At 46.6% G+C, this 16,437-nt stretch overlaps 2 protein-coding genes across 7 annotated transcripts; both read left to right on the top strand.

Annotated features, from left to right (window-relative positions):
• Positions 1 to 4,175: 4,175 nt before the first annotated feature.
• Positions 4,176 to 5,190, top strand: LOC112879765 (transcription factor bHLH148). 2 transcript variants are annotated; one of them, XM_025944150.1, is made up of 2 exons: positions 4,176 to 4,796; positions 4,954 to 5,190. In XM_025944150.1, exon 1 carries the CDS (start codon positions 4,204 to 4,206, stop codon positions 4,717 to 4,719), a length of 516 nt encoding a protein of 171 aa, XP_025799935.1. In that variant the 5' UTR covers positions 4,176 to 4,203; the 3' UTR covers positions 4,720 to 4,796; positions 4,954 to 5,190. The 2 variants fall into 2 exon arrangements, with proteins under 2 accessions (XP_025799935.1, XP_025799936.1); XM_025944151.1 differs by having other exon boundaries at positions 4,942 to 5,190.
• A 5,844-nt stretch (positions 5,191 to 11,034) lies between these two features.
• On the top strand, positions 11,035 to 14,016 carry LOC112879764 (ABSCISIC ACID-INSENSITIVE 5-like protein 5). 5 transcript variants are annotated; one of them, XR_003226158.1, is made up of 4 exons: positions 11,035 to 12,005; positions 12,161 to 12,232; positions 12,698 to 12,849; positions 13,687 to 13,814. XR_003226158.1 is itself a non-coding variant. In XM_025944148.1 (4 exons), exons 2-4 carry the CDS (start codon positions 11,430 to 11,432, stop codon positions 13,822 to 13,824), a joined length of 786 nt encoding a protein of 261 aa, XP_025799933.1. In that variant the 5' UTR covers positions 11,035 to 11,198; positions 11,412 to 11,429; the 3' UTR covers positions 13,825 to 14,016. The 5 variants fall into 5 exon arrangements, 3 of the variants coding, with proteins under 3 accessions (XP_025799933.1, XP_025799934.1, XP_025799932.1); XR_003226157.1 differs by having other exon boundaries at positions 12,668 to 12,849; XM_025944148.1 differs by lacking the exon at positions 12,698 to 12,849 and having other exon boundaries at positions 11,035 to 11,198; positions 11,412 to 12,005; positions 13,687 to 14,016.
• Positions 14,017 to 16,437: the final 2,421 nt, after the last annotated feature.

The raw sequence follows: 16,437 nt of genomic DNA, 5'->3' as shown, positions 1-16,437 counted from the left end.
TTCATGTGGTGTTACTGTAGATCTCTTTCGTTTTGTCGCACGCTTGGTATTTGTTTCGTGGTAATTTATGCCTAATTGAAATCCTCTTTCCCCATATGGAAATAGTAAAGGATACTGTAGTGCCATATATGCAGGGTGATATATACTTATACCTTGTAATCCCCTCATTTTTGTACTTACGATAATATCTCGTTTATATTTTTTAAGACTTAGATCACCAACTATGAGCATAGCGAGTTCTTCTAAGTGTGGCATTTCATATTGCGAAGGATCATCCTTATTTGCTCCAATAATGCGTATACTAACATCTATTCCTTTGTGTTGTTCAAGTAGATCGCGTGCATGTCTAAATACTTTTACTTGTGGATTATATTGGTCTAGCATTTTTCTAAGTTCTTCGACTATAGAAGGATTTATATCATTTGTTTTACTATCTTCTTTATTTAATGCTCGAATTCTATTTTCAATTTCATTTTTTGTATCAAAAATATATAATTTTGCAAATTTGGGATCATCATCTTGTTTAGGTAGTAAGGAACCAATACGATGGTGTATTTGTCCATTTATACGGAAAACATAGGACCCTTGACCTCTGTTTATGTTTTTATCGATGTTGCCACCCATTGATGTAAAAGCAAACAAACTATTATATTGTCGTATTTTCTGTAAAAAGTGTTTTGATATAGTACTTTATTTATTATTAATTAACATAGAGAGAAATGGTGGTGGTTCTTTATATGGGGGTATTTTAATTTGTCCATATTTACAACATTTTGAATACAATATTTCTTTATTTTTTCTTGAATCTTCTTTATTTCTTTCGTTAAACCAAAATATGGCATTACAATATTTGCATATATATTCTGGTTTCCCAAGATATGATCTTGCACTATAGGAATCTTTCAAATATTGTATATATTCAGATGGGAATGAGATCATGCCATGAGAAGAATATATGTATGGATGTATGTCCATATGCTCCACATGGTGTCTTTTTATTTGGCCCTGATTTTCATTATCATTTTGTGTTTCTCGTTTCCTTTTTCTCCTTTGCGTTATCTCCAACCTTTTTTGCATCTTTGTTTTTTGATTAGACTCAATATTGATGTCTAGAAGTGTAAGTTTTCTTTCGCCACGTCCCATATGTGTCTTTTTTTATTTATTTTTCTTAAGACTCTTTCTTTATTTCCTGCAATAAAATATATTAGTTTAAGAAAAATGTTTTGTCAGATGGGGAAAGAAATTTAGAAGTGCACTAATGGATCCTAATAGCTGTATATATGGCAAGAGAAAAATATTGGAGAAAAAATAGTAATTAAATGGTTGGGTGGTATCCGATGCTATTTTAGTATTAGTTTAACTCAGCGATTGAATGATTGGTTGCTATCGGATGCTATTTTAGTACTAAAATAACATTAAGTTTAATTTATTAACGTCCTATAAACATTTGTAAGAAAGAATATTGTAGGTGTGTAATTCAGCAGACATGAACCTCTGTTAAAAATCAGTATAAAATTCAGTGAATAATGGAATGGGTGTTATACATAGTTTGTTCGCAGAAAATTAGTTTATCGTTTTAGCTTTAGCCTATATTGCTAAATAATCAACTGTCTCCAACAGAGCTTTAATTTACATTAGTTCTGTCTCTTCAGCAGGCCTAAAGTATGTATGATATGTCTATTTTTGTTTTTGTGAGGCGTACTTGTAAGCTGAGTGTAGGTACGTACCGGCTTTGTTGTTTGTTTTCAGATAGCTGCTGCTGTGCTTGTACTTTCTTCTTCCAGGAACTAAGACGAGGTATTGCACAACACTCAGAGCTCAAGTAAGCGTTGCGGCAGAGTCGGAGCCAAGGTTCATAGTGGCCGGAGGTTGGGCAGCGTGATGCCGAGGTGTAGGTGGTGCTGTGGGAATTGAAAGTGATGCAAAATTAAAAGTGGGCATCTTATACTTGCAAAGCTATTTATCGTTGCCTTGAGGGGAAAAAAAGCTTGAGAGAAAAAGTAGTATATTACTTACTAGTATGGAACAGAATTGTACCGCTGCAAATTTCAAAAGGCTACCTTGTTCTCCAGCTATGTCCTGCAGTGAAAGATATATTAATATCCATAACTCAATAATTGTATTTGAGAATATGATCACACTTGAAAATACGATGCGTGTTTATCTTAGCATGTCAAAGTAAGAAATATATACCAATTTATTGTCAATTCCATTCATTTAACAATATATTGTAAGCCAGTATAAGAAAAACACATGTACAGTTTGAGGCAGTCTTTCGATGAAACAAGCTAGGCAAGTGGGATACGGATGGAAGAAACGGAGCACAGGTGCTCGTGCCCTTCTCTGCTTTGGTCGCCATGGCTGGGCTACTGAGCTTTGATGCGGGCAGCGTTTCTGGCTACCACTTCCAAATCCGAAGGCCTGGGGAGGTAAAAGAGAGTGAGGGCAACCCATTTTGGGGGTTCTTGTCAGGGATTAGGGCACGGAAAGGAGGGGGGCAACAGGCGGCCATGGATGCGGCTCTGAAGCTCGTGGGGAGCTCGGCACCGGAAGGGAAAGGGAGAAACTCGGCTTGGGAGAGGTAGAGGTGGGTGTGGAGGTGCTCACCGTCGGACCAATTGAGCTATGGTGGCTGATTGTCGGAGATCGAGGAGGTGGCCATCTTCTGTGTAGGAGCAGAGGAAGAAGAAATTCGGAAAAGGGAGAGGATGAGCGGGACTGAGCAGGGAGCGCACGGAGGTGATTTGGCCCCGTCTGTTCTTTCTATGAGTGCAGGGCCGGCCTGCCGCTGGCAGCTGCTGCCCTCCCGTTGGCTGACAGTTCCAGGTCACCATGCTCTTCACCGTCATTTCACCGAACACCTTGAGCGCTCCGTCGAACCGTCCGCTCCGCCTGAAGAACCCCACCAGCGAGGTCCCCGAGTAAGGCTCGCAGTGGAGCAACCCTCTCTTGAGGATGTGCGTGTGCAGCTGCGCGGCGCAGCAGGCGGTGGCGGAAGGCGACGAGAGGATTAGCGCAGAAGGTGAACGCGGTCGGGGGGACCCCAGCCGCAAGCATGTGCGCGAGGAGCGAGAGGGCATCCGCCGAGCGGCCGGCGCGGGCGCGGGAGGCGACGAGGGAGTTGAAGTGGGAAGCCGACGGCGGTGGGCTCGGGCGCGGCGCACGCATCCCGTCGAGCAGGCGGCGGGCGTGGCATGAGGGAGCTGGAGGGAGGCGCGCGGCGCTAGGGCAAAGATGAGGAAGGAGAGAAGGGAAGAGGCGGTAGGAATCTTACCACACTCGTCGGTGTCGACGTTCTCCGGAAGGACGGAAGACGATGGGTCCCTGAGGAAGACGATGGGTCGCGCACGTGTTTACTGGAGAAGCGGAGAGGACGAGCATGCGCTGGAGAAATAAATGAGACGAGTAGTGTTTTGCACCGTACAAATGTGATCCAACGCTTGAGAATTTTTTAGCTTACGTGGCCCTATCCACTGTTGAGGAATAGATTCAAATTTCATATTAATAGATAGATAGATAGATAGATAGATGGGCAGTGTCTGTCTGCAGACGTGTGTGCAGTCACTAGTGCCGACTGCTCTTCAACAGTCAAAGCAGACGGCGACTGCTGTTGCTGTTGCGTCCGGTAGGTAAACGGTAAGCAGTCATCGCCCAGCTGTCGCTGCAGCCCACGTAGGCTTTCAACTTAAACAAAGCAGGAGTGCTGCCTTAATGCAGCAGGAAGGAAGCTAAGAGAGTTGTTTCAGTTCAGGCCTTGGTCCAGACCTGAGCGGCTACAGACAACGCACCATGTGATGTGAGGGAGAGCGAGCAAAGCACGAGGCATCCCTGGCTGGCTGCATGTTCCCAGTGCAACTTCCTTGCCTGCAGCTGCTACTGCTAATCATGTGTCGCGCTGGCTGGAATGTCATGGCCTGACGAGACAGATGATGGATCGCTAGCTAGCTCAACACGCTTCATTCCATTCCCCCTGCAATTCAATTCCATTCCTAGTTACTCAACTACAGTAGTTGTAATCTTTCATCTTCCATCTTTGATTGGTTGGAGTAATTTAAGTGCGTACGGTACAGTAGCTGCAAATGAATTTAGCAAAAAAATTCACCGCTAGTTGCTGCCGTGTAATATTATATCTCGCCGTGAGCCCACGCCCACGACCAACCAAAGCATCTCCGCTCCGCAAGTACCCTCCCCTCGCCGCCCTCCATGTCGTCGACCTCCAAGCGCAAGCCGGACTCCCAGCAGGGCCCGTCCCAGCCGCCGTCCAGGTGGCGGAACCCGCGCGCGCAGGAGGCCTACTCCTCCAAGCTCCTCGACGCGCTGCGGCTCGTGCGCGCAGGCTCCGCCCCTTCGGCGCGCGGCCGCGAGGTGCGCGACGCGGCCTACCGCGCGCTCGCCGTGGCCGCGCGGGGCCGCTCGCGCTGGAGCCGCGCCATCATCGCGCGCCGGCGCCGGGCGCTCCAGCGAGCAAGCCTCCTCCCCAGCGCGCCCCCATCATCCGTGACGGTGTCCAGCAGCAGCTCCGGCCCAGGCCAGTCGCTGGCTAGCAGGGCCAGGGCGCTGGGGCGGCTGGTGCCCGGGTGCCGGAGGCTGTCGCTCCCCGCGCTCCTGGCCGAGGTGTCCGACTACATTGCGGCGCTCGAGATGCAGGTGCGCACCATGAACCAGCTCACGCAGGACGTCGCGGTCGCCTCCGGCACCGGCTCCTCGCCCACGGCGTGACGTGATCCATTCATCCATCATGGTGAACCCAACCGCGCTGCTACGATCGATCGATCGATGGATCGCATCAACTAAGAGTCAGTCAGTCTTGCTAGTTAATTCGTTGCTTTCTTCTTCTTTTACTTCGTGTTTCCCTCCTGCTGGGTCAGGATTTTGCATGTGAAAATTCACCTTGGTGCTCCTGTTTTTGCGGTCTCGACTGTTAAATTCACCTTACCTTAGTTTTACTTTCAGATATATATTGGACGACTGGGTAGATCTTCACTAGTGTTGCTCCAGCAGAGGCTTGGAAACTCTGCATTGTTCTGCTCTGTTCGTGTTGGCATTGGCGTGTGGATGAGCTGGCCACAACATGGACCTGTTCTTCCGGCCTGTTGCTTTGCTTGGTTCCTGAATAGGAGGAAAGGAAGCCCTGGAAATAAAAAAACATCTCTTTTTTTTGAAAACTAAAAAACATCTCTTCATTTGTTACGTAATTACTGTTATAAGTAAAGTTAAATTGTTAATGGGGCAGGGTTTGCGATGGGGAAGGTGGGCGAGGAGTAGCATGCCATGTGCAGAGGAGAGGATTGGATGACACGTGACAAGTCGTCTCCTGGCCTGGCCTGGCCTGATCCCTGGGTGGGGCCCAGCGGCAGCCGCACATGACATGACGCAGCGCATCCTACTAGGTCCAATTAAATTTTGGCCCAATCAAAAATAAACATGCAACAGAGATCTATACAGGGGCAGTGTGTGAGCACATGCACATGCAAGAAAAAAAAAACAAATCTTGTTACATCATCTGCATGCAAACGTCAACTGACCGCGGCCCACGACAAGCACGCTGCAGGCCGCGGACCTTCAGGAACCGGGGCATGGATGATGGGCCGGCTCGGGAGCTTATCTATCAAAAAAACAAAAAGGATCCGGCGATCCGAGGCCCCATGGCTGCTCTGAACCTGCAGAAGCTACTAATTGCAGATGGTAATGGTAGCTGCAAGAGCAAGCAGCAGGAGCAAGACTTGCCTGCATGCACGCCCGTACCAAGTAGCGGCCGTCGCTGTTGCCACCGTCTTCGGGTCTCTTTGGAAGGGTTCTAGCTCCGGCTCCTTTGACAGCTTCTGCTGAAGCCCTACCAAGCACTATTATAGCAAATAGCTCCGCCAGTGAAGCCCCCAAACACACTGACTAGAGCTGTTTAGTGGAGTGGGAGCCCAAAAAATGGCTCCGCGTAGCTCCTTCAGCGTATTTTCCATTTTTATCCTCGGGAAGACGCTGCGGGCTTGAGAGAGAGAGAGAGAGCCGTGGGGTGGAGGTGCCGCCGCCGCCGTGACGGAACAGGAGGAGGGGGCGCAGATGGATGGCAACAGGAGCCGAAGCGGCCAGCGGCGGGAGCGGGATGCAAGGCTGGAGGCGATGGCAGCATGAGCGAGGAAGGGAGGGGGCAGAGGTGCCGGCGACGGGCACACACGGCCGACAGGGGAAGGCGGGGCGGGGGGTGGGTGAGGGCCTGGGCGCAGGGAGGAAGAACGGATAACGAGAGAGAATAGAAAGTGAAGAAAAAATAAGAAGAAAAGAAATAGGAAAATTGAGAAAAAATTAAATGGATATGGGTAGCATGATCATGATATTTTCTATATATATATATATATATATTAAACAGAGGCTTCAGCTCTAGCCGCTCCATTAAAGGAGGCAGAGTCGGAGGAGCTATTTTTGAAGGAGGCGCAACCCTGCCAAACGGGGCATCTTCATCCCAGTTGTTGTTGCCTACCTAGGAAATACATACTACTCCTAGCAACGATCAAATTTGCAGACAGCTTCGCTAGTAAAGGACATCACCATGCATAGTTGTTCTTAAAATTGTTATATGAGGCTCAAGTTTTGCTATATTTGCATTGCTCGGAATCCTACCTGTGGACTCAGAACTGCATGCAGCAAAATAAATGCTGCACAGCACAGGTGCATATAGTATCATCCAGCATGTACCTCCATAATACGGATGTTAATGATACAGCGGTGTGTGATGATGATGGTCATTAGATCTCTCAAATCCGGGCGTGGTGCTCCCAGCTGATGATCCGATCCGCGCCATTAATTGAAACCCGGCCTCCTCGTAGCCCTCGACAATGTCTGCCCGTGGTTGAGCAACAGCGTCGAAACTGGATAAACTACTCTACCTCCTCATACGAAATGTCTCCCTTGCTAGTACTAGTAGTTGATAAAGATTCGGGTTAAGATAACTTGAGCATGCCTTTATATATACATATATATATATATATATATAAAAGATACTAGGAACCGGTAATATTGGAAAGATGTTATACTCCAACAGTTCTTCAAAACCTTTCCTTTTTTCCAAATATTTTGTTGGGCTGTCCCAATATTCATCCCAACTCCAATAAAAAGGTAGAATTTTAGCTCTTCTAATATATTAATTGTATTGGGATGAGATTATTGGAAACTGCATCTCTCATAATAATCTATGAAAGTGGTACCGAGACATTCTAATACTATTTTATTTTCTGTTGAAGATGCTCTAATCTAGTTTGTGCAGCAAATAGTGCAAACAGTATATCAAGATTGTGAGTAAGATCTCGATCATGCGCCCAAGCAGGCCAGGCCTTCTGATTCTCCATCCCAGGCAGGATTCTTTCTTGTATCCGATCAAACTTAGTACGCCCTTCCTAGTATTTGGAATAGAATAGTGTCGATAGCTACCCAGGCAGACAGAGGGATCATATCAAAGCGACTACTAGAGAGTGCAGGCCTTGGAACTTGAAGTCTTGACTGGCCTATTATCCTCTGCTCTTAATTTTGCATCATACTCTCTCTAACAACGAGACTGGCCTTTTTATGCCAACTTGTGGTCTAATTTGTTTGGTTGCAAAAAGGATCGGAGCTCGCAAGGTTGTGATTTGTTTAGGGAAAATACTCCTATATAGAACGATTAACGATCGAGGCTCCACGCACATACTCCTCGTAGTTTTTGCCCTTTGTGGAAGTGGAATGAGAGGCCGGCAGCCATCAGTGCTTCATCCACTGGCATGCAAAAGCCAAATTCATCAAAGATAGATGCACGAAAAGTCAGTACTGTACGTAACGTGGACTGCTGAAAACTGCTCAAGTAAGGATCTTGAAATTAGTAATTCTGCTGCAGTACGTACAATCATGCAGTTTTCAAATGCGAACGCTACTGTACGGGTACGGAGAGAGGTCAAACAATCTGAAAATCTCGTACGGACGGCCTACTAGTAACTGAAAAGGAATTATGCATGCTAGCTCTGCCATCAAGGTGGTGGCGGGAGTTGTGATTGGCAGAGAGCGTATCTACCAGCGAGCCCTCTTGCTTGCTTCACCGTTAGTTTCTTTACTCACCTCGCTATTCTTTCCATGGAAGAAAAGAGGAGAAAGAAAGTCCTCAAGGAAAACAAAGGAGAACGAAAGGCTTCAGGAGCATGGTAACTCCTGTATATATATTATGAGTTGATGAGTACCCAAACCCTAGCTATCTTAGCTTGCTCACTGTCAGCAACCAAACCCAGCCACAAGAAGCTAGTGATGTTCTAGTGCTTACAAAGTTGATAGATGCTTCATTCGCTGTTTTTTAGGGCTTGATCAAGGTTTCATTCCCTGCGCCCCCCCACCATTACGATTAGTGCCTAATAAACAACACCGAATAAAGGGTGGTGATGAGTTACTTCTTGCCTTTTCTTGCCAAAGCGTGCGTGGAGCATCTGCTGGGCTGGAGCTCCCAAAAGGGAAAATGGCCTCAAATGCTCAACTGCCATGTGGCACGCTGCAGATCTGCCTGCCTGCCTGCTTTATTGCTCGCCTCGCCATGAGTCACCAGCGAGTGAGAAGAGCGCCTCGTGGCGTGCTGTCTCGGCCGTCGGGCCTCCCCTCCGCATCCTGGCGGCGAGGCCTTTCTCTGAAAGACTGAAATGCCATGCGTCGCTCAGAATCAGTCGCACACTTGAAGCTTTCCAGCTGCTGGCAGCCTTGCAGTTGCTGCGCTCTGGCTGCCATCATCGATAACGGCAACCATGGACTCCTGCAGGACATACTGTAGCTAGCTTGACTGAATTCTCCATCTTCTCATTTTAACCAACTACAGTACTCCTATGTATACAGTATATGCATCTACAAGTTGAGCTACTCCTAACTTATCTGAATAACAATCAAGTGAAACACTAGAAGCAGCATGTGCTTTGCAGCCTGGATAATGCATGGTGCCTGACATTTGCATGATACTACTCCTACAGTATTAAGTAGCACACGTACTAGCAGCAACTGAGCTCCTGTAATTTCAAGTACTAGCTAGCTGCTCGATCATTGGCACTGTAAAGCTTGTAGGACAGCCCGCATCCGGTTCCATCAGAGAGAGATTCAGCATTGCCGCGAGCAGGGCCAGGCCAATAATAGGAATTACATTACATGCTTGTGAAGAAACCTAGCTAGTGCATGCAGCAGCAGCAGCAGGGACTACTGTGCCAATAATCGCTACAGCCTCTGCACTGCAATAGGAGAAGCCGTGACAGCAACTGCCAGGCACTTGATCAGTTAAGTGGGCACACATGACACCACTGTCCTCATCCCTCACTCCCAAAAAGAATCACAAAAGGAAGGAGAAGAAAGATTCAGTGGGCACTCTCCTCTTCTCTTCTGGCCCACACGAGCTTGCAAAATATCTGTACCGTACCAATTTTTCTTGCTTCTTAGTTTTTATTTTTAACCCACGCACACAGTAGTAGAATTATTCGATCCTCTTTATGAATCGAACGTCTCTATTAATTACAAGTCAGAAGCTCACCTCGGTCAGAATATTTCTCTTCTCTTCTTTGTGTGATCGATGATGTGCACGCAGCAGGGGATAACTAACTTTGGTTCAAAGATAGGTGCAATAATTACCATCATTATATTAGCGGATCGGATAAGCTTGCCCCCAAATTTTGCTTACAAGAGAGGCTAGGCTTAATATATAATAATCTCTGTTAGTGCATCTGGCTGGCCTCTGATTGGGCCAGCGCAGCAGGTAGCTAGGATGCGTCATTCTTCAATCCAAAGGTGATCGATGTTGTTTGTTTCATGACATGCAACGGGAACCCATGAACACATTAATAAATCGATTCATCTGTAGCCAGGTGCTTTGCTAATGGAAACATGAGGAATTTCCATGTGTGTTTGTGTGTGGTACAGATTCCCTGTCTGGTTTCGTCTTTGCTCTTGCAACCGAAAGAACATGCATAGCCATGCATCGACAAGAAATGCTGATCCTGTTCCTTTTTGCTTTTCATTCTAAGAAAGTCCTGCTTCATTTTTTACACGGGTGACCGTAAAAGAAAAATAAAAGATACTATTCCTACATAGAAGGCTGTAAAAGACATGGGAGAGAGAAGAAGACTCGGTAATTTCTTGGCGGGGGAATACCGAGCAAGCACATTCACTTTCATCATGGGGAATTTGACAATGTCCATTCAACAGACAGTCCATTGGCCCTTCTTGCTTCAGAGCTGAGACTACCTGACAGACAAAAATGGACCCGGCAACCAATCAGTTGGTTCAGAAAAAAAGTTACCGCGCAAATTTCACCCATCCAGATTATGTCAGATCGCCTTATCCACAACAGTTGATTGTCTGACTATTCGTTCGTTCTCTCCTCTCCTTTGGCTACAAGAGTAGCATGGCTGTATGGGACGTCAACTCCATCTTCAACATGTCACCCTTGACTGCTTGACCTACAGAACGTCGTTTATTGGGCGCCATTTCCTATCTACAGCCTGACTAGCACTGTCTACCTCTGAAGATCGTGTTTTGGTTCAGTTAATCTACCATTATGCTTCTTTGCTGATGAACCTAACATGCCTATACCTCTGTTCCGAAAGGCCTTTTGGCCTATAAATTGCATGTGATCGCTATAGTCTCATGGATAGGTTTTCTAGTCTGATGGAGGCAGTGAGCTAGTCACAACCCCAAAGTCTCTTTTTTTTTTCAATTATATGCCGGCTCACTCAAAAGAGTAAAAGCTACAAAACATCTGCACAAGAGCAATATACTTGATCCTTCACAATGGGGCTCATGCGTTTCCCAGCTTTGCGCTCTCAAACAAAGCCTCAAGCAGAAAACCCCAAACAGCTTCTTTTGTGAATTAATGAGTTCCCTTTGGTGGGGGTACCACCGCGCAGTGAAGCACTCACTATCTCTCTCTCTCGCTCCCCCCTACTGTTCATCTCCCTGAGAAAACAAAAATAAAATGCTGCAAAGCCTGGACCTGGAGCATTGGCCTTGCAAAAAGGCAGCCACTCTTGTCTTTTGGTTTCACTTCACCTTCACCTTCACCTTCTCCTTCACAGGCAGCTAGCTCTCCTCCCCTCCCTCCCTCCCTCCTCTGCTTCCTACCCTTTTAGGACCCTCCTCACCCCCCTTGTGGCAATCCTAAAATTAATGCTCCCATCTGCTGCTGGTGCATCGATCTGGTCCCTCCTCCCCTTGCTCAGGTAAAAAGAAGAAGAAGCAAGAACTGCACCCCTCCTGCTCCTATTGCTCGCAAGATTCTCCCTTTCTTGTCATGCGGAGAGCCCCCAAAGATTTTGTTTCCGCTGTCGCCGCTTCGATTGAGCCAGTAGTTGCTCTTCTTGCCACTTCCGATCTTTGTGCACCTGCCCTTGTTCATGCCCTGCGCAGTGATTCCTCCCCTCCTTTCTTTGCAGCTAGCCGATCGCGCGTAGATGGGAGTTCAGACAATGTCGTCCCACGGCGACGACGGCCGCCGCGGCCTCTCGCGGCAGGGCTCGGTGTACAGCCTCACTCTGACCGAGGTGGAGACTCAGCTGGGCGAGCCGCTGCGGAGCATGAACCTGGACGACCTCCTGCGCACCGTGCTGCCGGCCGGCCCCGCCACCGAGCCGGCGCCGGCGGCCAAGAAGACGGTGGACGAGGTGTGGCGCGACATCCAGAGCGCCAGCGGCGCCCGGCAGCCGACCATGGGCGAGATGACGCTGGAGGACTTCCTCTCCCGCGCCGGCGTCACCGTCGACGCGGGCTGCGCCGGACCGCATTGGCTGCACCAGTACCCGCCGCAGCAGCAGTACGTGGTGCCGCGGCCCTTGCCGCTCGGGTCCGGCGCCGGCCCGGCGGTGGACGGCGTCGGGGTCGGTGTCTTCCTTTCGCAGGTGGCCGGCCGGAAGCGCGGCGCGACGGCGGCGGTGGGCGGGGACGGCGTGGTGGAGAGGACGGTGGAGCGGCGGCAGAAGCGCATGATCAAGAACCGCGAATCCGCGGCGAGGTCCCGGGCCAGGAGGCAGGTGGGGTTCCGTCCCCCACATTACATTGCTCTTCGTTTTATTTCCCAGTGTCCCTCCCTGCCTGCCAAATACAGGAGGATTGTGCAAGCTCCGCTCCAGCTCCATGGGTTCCCTTCATTCTAACAAGGTACCTGTCCTCTGCTCCATGCGTGTAGGCGTACACCAACGAGCTGGAGAACAAGGTCGCCCGGCTGGAGGAGGAGAACAAGCGTCTCAGGGAGCTCAAGGTAAGATCAGTGGATCGAATGTCTTGTTTTGTTTCGTGGTCCCTCGTTATGTTCAGTTTAGTTTCATCAGTAGAGGTCTTGGGGGACTGAAGTCTGTTTGCAAAAACAGTGCAGACCCTCTCTGAAAGTGAGTCATTTTCTAGACTAAACAAAAAGTAGCAAGATACGGCACCTTATTTGTTTACAAGAAGATGTAGGGTTAAACTCAACTGTCTAATATAATGGATGCTTATTAGTACTTGCTTAGTGGAGAACGGCCCATAGCTCCAATAATTCTAGATATATATTAGCACACAGAGTCATAGAAAGTACATAGAAAGATGAGAAAAAAATGCTACCAGCTGTGGCCCATTTGGCTTTAATAAATAGGACCGTGGACAGTCACCTAGGCTCGTCCTATATTCTATCTTATTGCAATCATATATGAATTTGCAGTGTACTGATCTGCCTAATGCGCTCTTATAGGGCAGGCAATGACGGTTGTGGTTGGTTTTTTAAGCCTAAGCTGTAACAAGATTCTTTCCAATTAAGCCTGATGAAACAAGAATGAAGCCCAATGAACCATGTGCATTTGCTTTATATGGATCCATCGATACACAGCTCCTCCATTTCAAGAGGTTTTTGTCACCATTATATATATACTAGCTAATTGGAAACTAATATAAAAATAAGGCTTGTAGCTAATAATTATAATTATCTATCTCACGTCCTCTTTTATCCATTAAATATTCTAACACATACTCTAAAATACACATTTATTATTATCTGGTTGTAATAGATTTTATTTTGCGTCACACCTCCATGTGTGTTTGATATATATATTTAATTGAACTATTTGTCTGTGAATTAGCATTCTTATCTCTTCCATCATACATGAATACATAGTAACACATGTCGTGGGTAGTGTTTTTATATAAAAATAACATAAATAATATATTAATAATGATAGAAATAGTAATTTAGATTTTTATATTGATGCACTTTAATATTTTATTATAACTATATAATTTAGATTCATACTTATGAATTACTTTAACTTTTAATAGTGACATTTTGGATAATTTATATGCAAATTTAGTAGGTTATTTGCATTACTTTTATAGTGGCGTAGGTGGATAATTTATGCAAAAATTAGAGGTTATTTTAGTTTATTTTCATAATAGCAAGGTGGGTAATTTATTAGGAAAAATAACATATCCAATTAATTAGAGTTGTCGAATGGATGGCCGGATGTTTCTGATTTTTTAGAATTTCTAGAATTCTAGGTGGCTTCACGTGGAGGATTAAAATAAGCCTCCAAAGTAAAGATATGTCCTTATTTAGTTGGATATGATCCTGGCATCATGCTCACTGCAGATAGAATTTTGAGCTTCTTTATTTGGATTGGATGGAATGGTAGAAGAAGGCCCTCCTACTCTGTCTGAGAGCTAACGATGTGTTTGGGTTGGTTGCAGATGCTGCCACCGCTGGAGCTGCCACCGGAGCATGAGCGGCGGCCGGTGCCCCAGCCGCCGCCGGTGCATGAGCGGTGGCCGGTGCCCCGGCCGGAGGCGAAGCAGCCGCTCCGGCGAAGGAATTCAGCCACCTTCTGATGAGACGATGGGCCGTGAAAGCTAGCGGGCGTATGTTCATAGGGTTGGGTCTGTGCTTGGATAGTTGGATGGATGGTGTCTGTGTACCGAACGAACGAACGAACTCTGCTCTGTCTGCAGTAGCAGTGCAGATTGTGGACGGGTGCTGCTGCATGCAATGAAAGCAATGCTTCCTTCCATGCTTGTGCTGAAGATCTCTCGTGTTTGCAGTTGCAGCAGTGGGTGGTGGCTTGTTTGTTTGTTGTGGGTCACAGTATGTCTAGTTCATCGATCGCCAGGTAGGCTGGAATGCGAAGAAGAATGCACGGGAGTTTTGTGATGACATGAGCATGGTGATGCGAAGTCATGATGAGAGCTGAGCTGCCCTGCAACAGGAAGGTTGCATCTGAAATTCCGATTCGGAGCTGAAGATGGACGGCCAACAACATCCGGCGGCATAGGCATTCCTAGCAAGCCCGTGGGCCTTTGGGAGAAGCACAGCCTGCCTGCCGGCCTGATGAAAAGCGGCCGCAAGGTCACACCATGGCCCATGGTGAGCTGCAACGGGCTGCGAATCTGGTGGGACTGATTTTATTTTCAGTTATCGATCATGTTTTGCAGTTTTGGAGCTGTGAGATGCATAATGGTATTGTCCATCAATTCTAAAAGAAGAGGAAAAAACGAGTGTTAGCACCAATAACTGGTACGTCGCCGGCCGGCACGATCACGACGGCCACAACCAGCTGCTGCGGCTGTGCACGCACGCCATGAACATCATCATGTCCGACTCCTCGCCGTCGTACTCCTCCGCCCACGCCAGGAGGCGGCAGCGGCAGAGCGGGCACGTCGCCAGCGGCCGCGCCAGCAGCCACCGGTCGAGGCAGCCACGGTGGAAGAGGTGCCGGCACTCGAGCTCCCTCACCTCCGAGGAGGCCCCTCCTCGATGCCGCTCAGGCAGAACACGCACTCCGTAGCATGCTCCGGCTCCGGCTCCTTCGTCTCGCCGCCGCTCCTCCTGTACAGCGCCACAGGGAGCTCGCCCTTCTCCACCGCGAGGTAGGACCGCAACGACGACGACGAGCTGCCGGACGACGGAGGGCGCTCGAACTGGGCGCGCGCCACCGCTCTCAGCCTGCGCACCGCCATGACGAAGAGGACGACGGACACGGGAGGGAGGAGGACCAACGCCGTCCTCACGCCCGCCATCTCCATGGTCGATTGATGGATGGATCTCTTGCTGCTTAGCTTGGGGACCGACGACGGACAACGACTCAAGGCAACAAGCAAGTGAAGGTGCACCAGCCTTACAGCCATATATTGATATTTATATAGTGCTTCTTCAATCTTTCACCTTTTTCTTTTGGCACACAGTGACGATTGACGTGTCAATCGTTGCAGACGCCTTGCTGCCTGGCCCATTCAACAACCTTTTGGCATAAAAAAATAGTACTCTCAAAGCTATCAAATTTTACAAGTATATTTTATTATAGAATAGTGACCAGACGTATTTATTTGACGCAGTGTCATGTCCAAAACATCATTTTGAAGCATAGATCAGAGTACTGCATGCTCCTCAACTGTTGTGAAAATTAAAGTAGCTGACATCCTATAGTCGAGATATTTACAATTTTATAATAGACAAAAAAGGGAGATATTTGCAATTTCATATTGAAGAATACCTAATGAAACATTACCCTATCCTTCATATACGATTTCTTTTTAGCTTACACTAGTGGCATTTAAGGCCGTGCGACCCATCGAGAAAAAGCCAGAGGTACGCATGCATCCTCTTTTTGTCGGCTGACCAAATAAAATGAGGCGTCCCCTTTTTCTCGATCACTTTTGCTTTGATTACCTTTCAAAGTTGTTAATCCATCATGTAATAATGCTTCCATTTTATATTAGTTGGCATATGCATGTGTATAACTATACCAGCAGCTGGTAAGTACAATTAATGAACCACCTAATTAAAACTTGGAAGCTTGCGCCTAGCTAAAAAATAAAGCTCGATCAAGTCGATCGGGTAAGCCACAACAGCAGCATCTATTTCCAAAGTTATTATATACTCCTTTCGTACTAAATTATTTATATTTTTTAAATATATAGATTTTGTTATGCATCTAGATATAATATCTTACTATTACTAATTAGAAATTCATTTCGAAGCCTCCATTGTGAAGCCACCCAGCATCCTAAGTGGACAGTCTAAAAAAATAGAGAAATCATAAAAATTGCCACAAAAATCAGAAATATTCGGCCATCAATTCGACAACTCTAATCATAATAGTCATTGAATTTGTTATCTTTTCTAATAAATTATCCATCTTTGCCATTATAAAAATAGAATAAAATAAACCCCTAAACATGTATCTAAATTACACACCTGCTATTATAAAAAAATCTAAAGTAATCCCCTAATCTTCGTGTTAATTACCCACATATGCTATTATAAAAATAATGCAAATAACCCCCTAAATTTGCATATAAATTATCTAATTATATAATTATTAAAAGTTAAAGTAACCCTAAATCTGAATCTAAATTATATAATTATGATAAATATTAAAATGCACAAATATAAAATATAAAATTATTATTTCTACCATTATTAATATATTATTTTTATTATAATTT

This window comes from Panicum hallii, chromosome 2, assembly GCF_002211085.1.
Source record: "Panicum hallii strain FIL2 chromosome 2, PHallii_v3.1, whole genome shotgun sequence".
Classification (NCBI taxonomy): Eukaryota; Viridiplantae; Streptophyta; class Magnoliopsida; order Poales; family Poaceae; genus Panicum; species Panicum hallii.
This window is presented reverse-complemented; position numbering and strand designations above follow the sequence as displayed.

What these genes read in the sequence shown, in the direction of transcription:
- LOC112879765 (XM_025944150.1), top strand. Translation starts at nt 4,204, where the DNA reads ATGTCGTCGACCTCCAAGCGCAAGCCGGACTCCCAGCAGGGCCCGTCC.
- LOC112879764 (XM_025944148.1), top strand. Translation starts at nt 11,430, where the DNA reads ATGGGAGTTCAGACAATGTCGTCCCACGGCGACGACGGCCGCCGCGGC. An exon ending in GGTCCCGGGCCAGGAGGCAG is followed by an intron (nt 12,006 to 12,160) that starts GTGGGGTTCCGT and finishes CCATGCGTGTAG; the next exon opens with GCGTACACCAACGAGCTGGA. An exon ending in AGCGTCTCAGGGAGCTCAAG is followed by an intron (nt 12,233 to 13,686) that starts GTAAGATCAGTG and finishes GGTTGGTTGCAG; the next exon opens with ATGCTGCCACCGCTGGAGCT.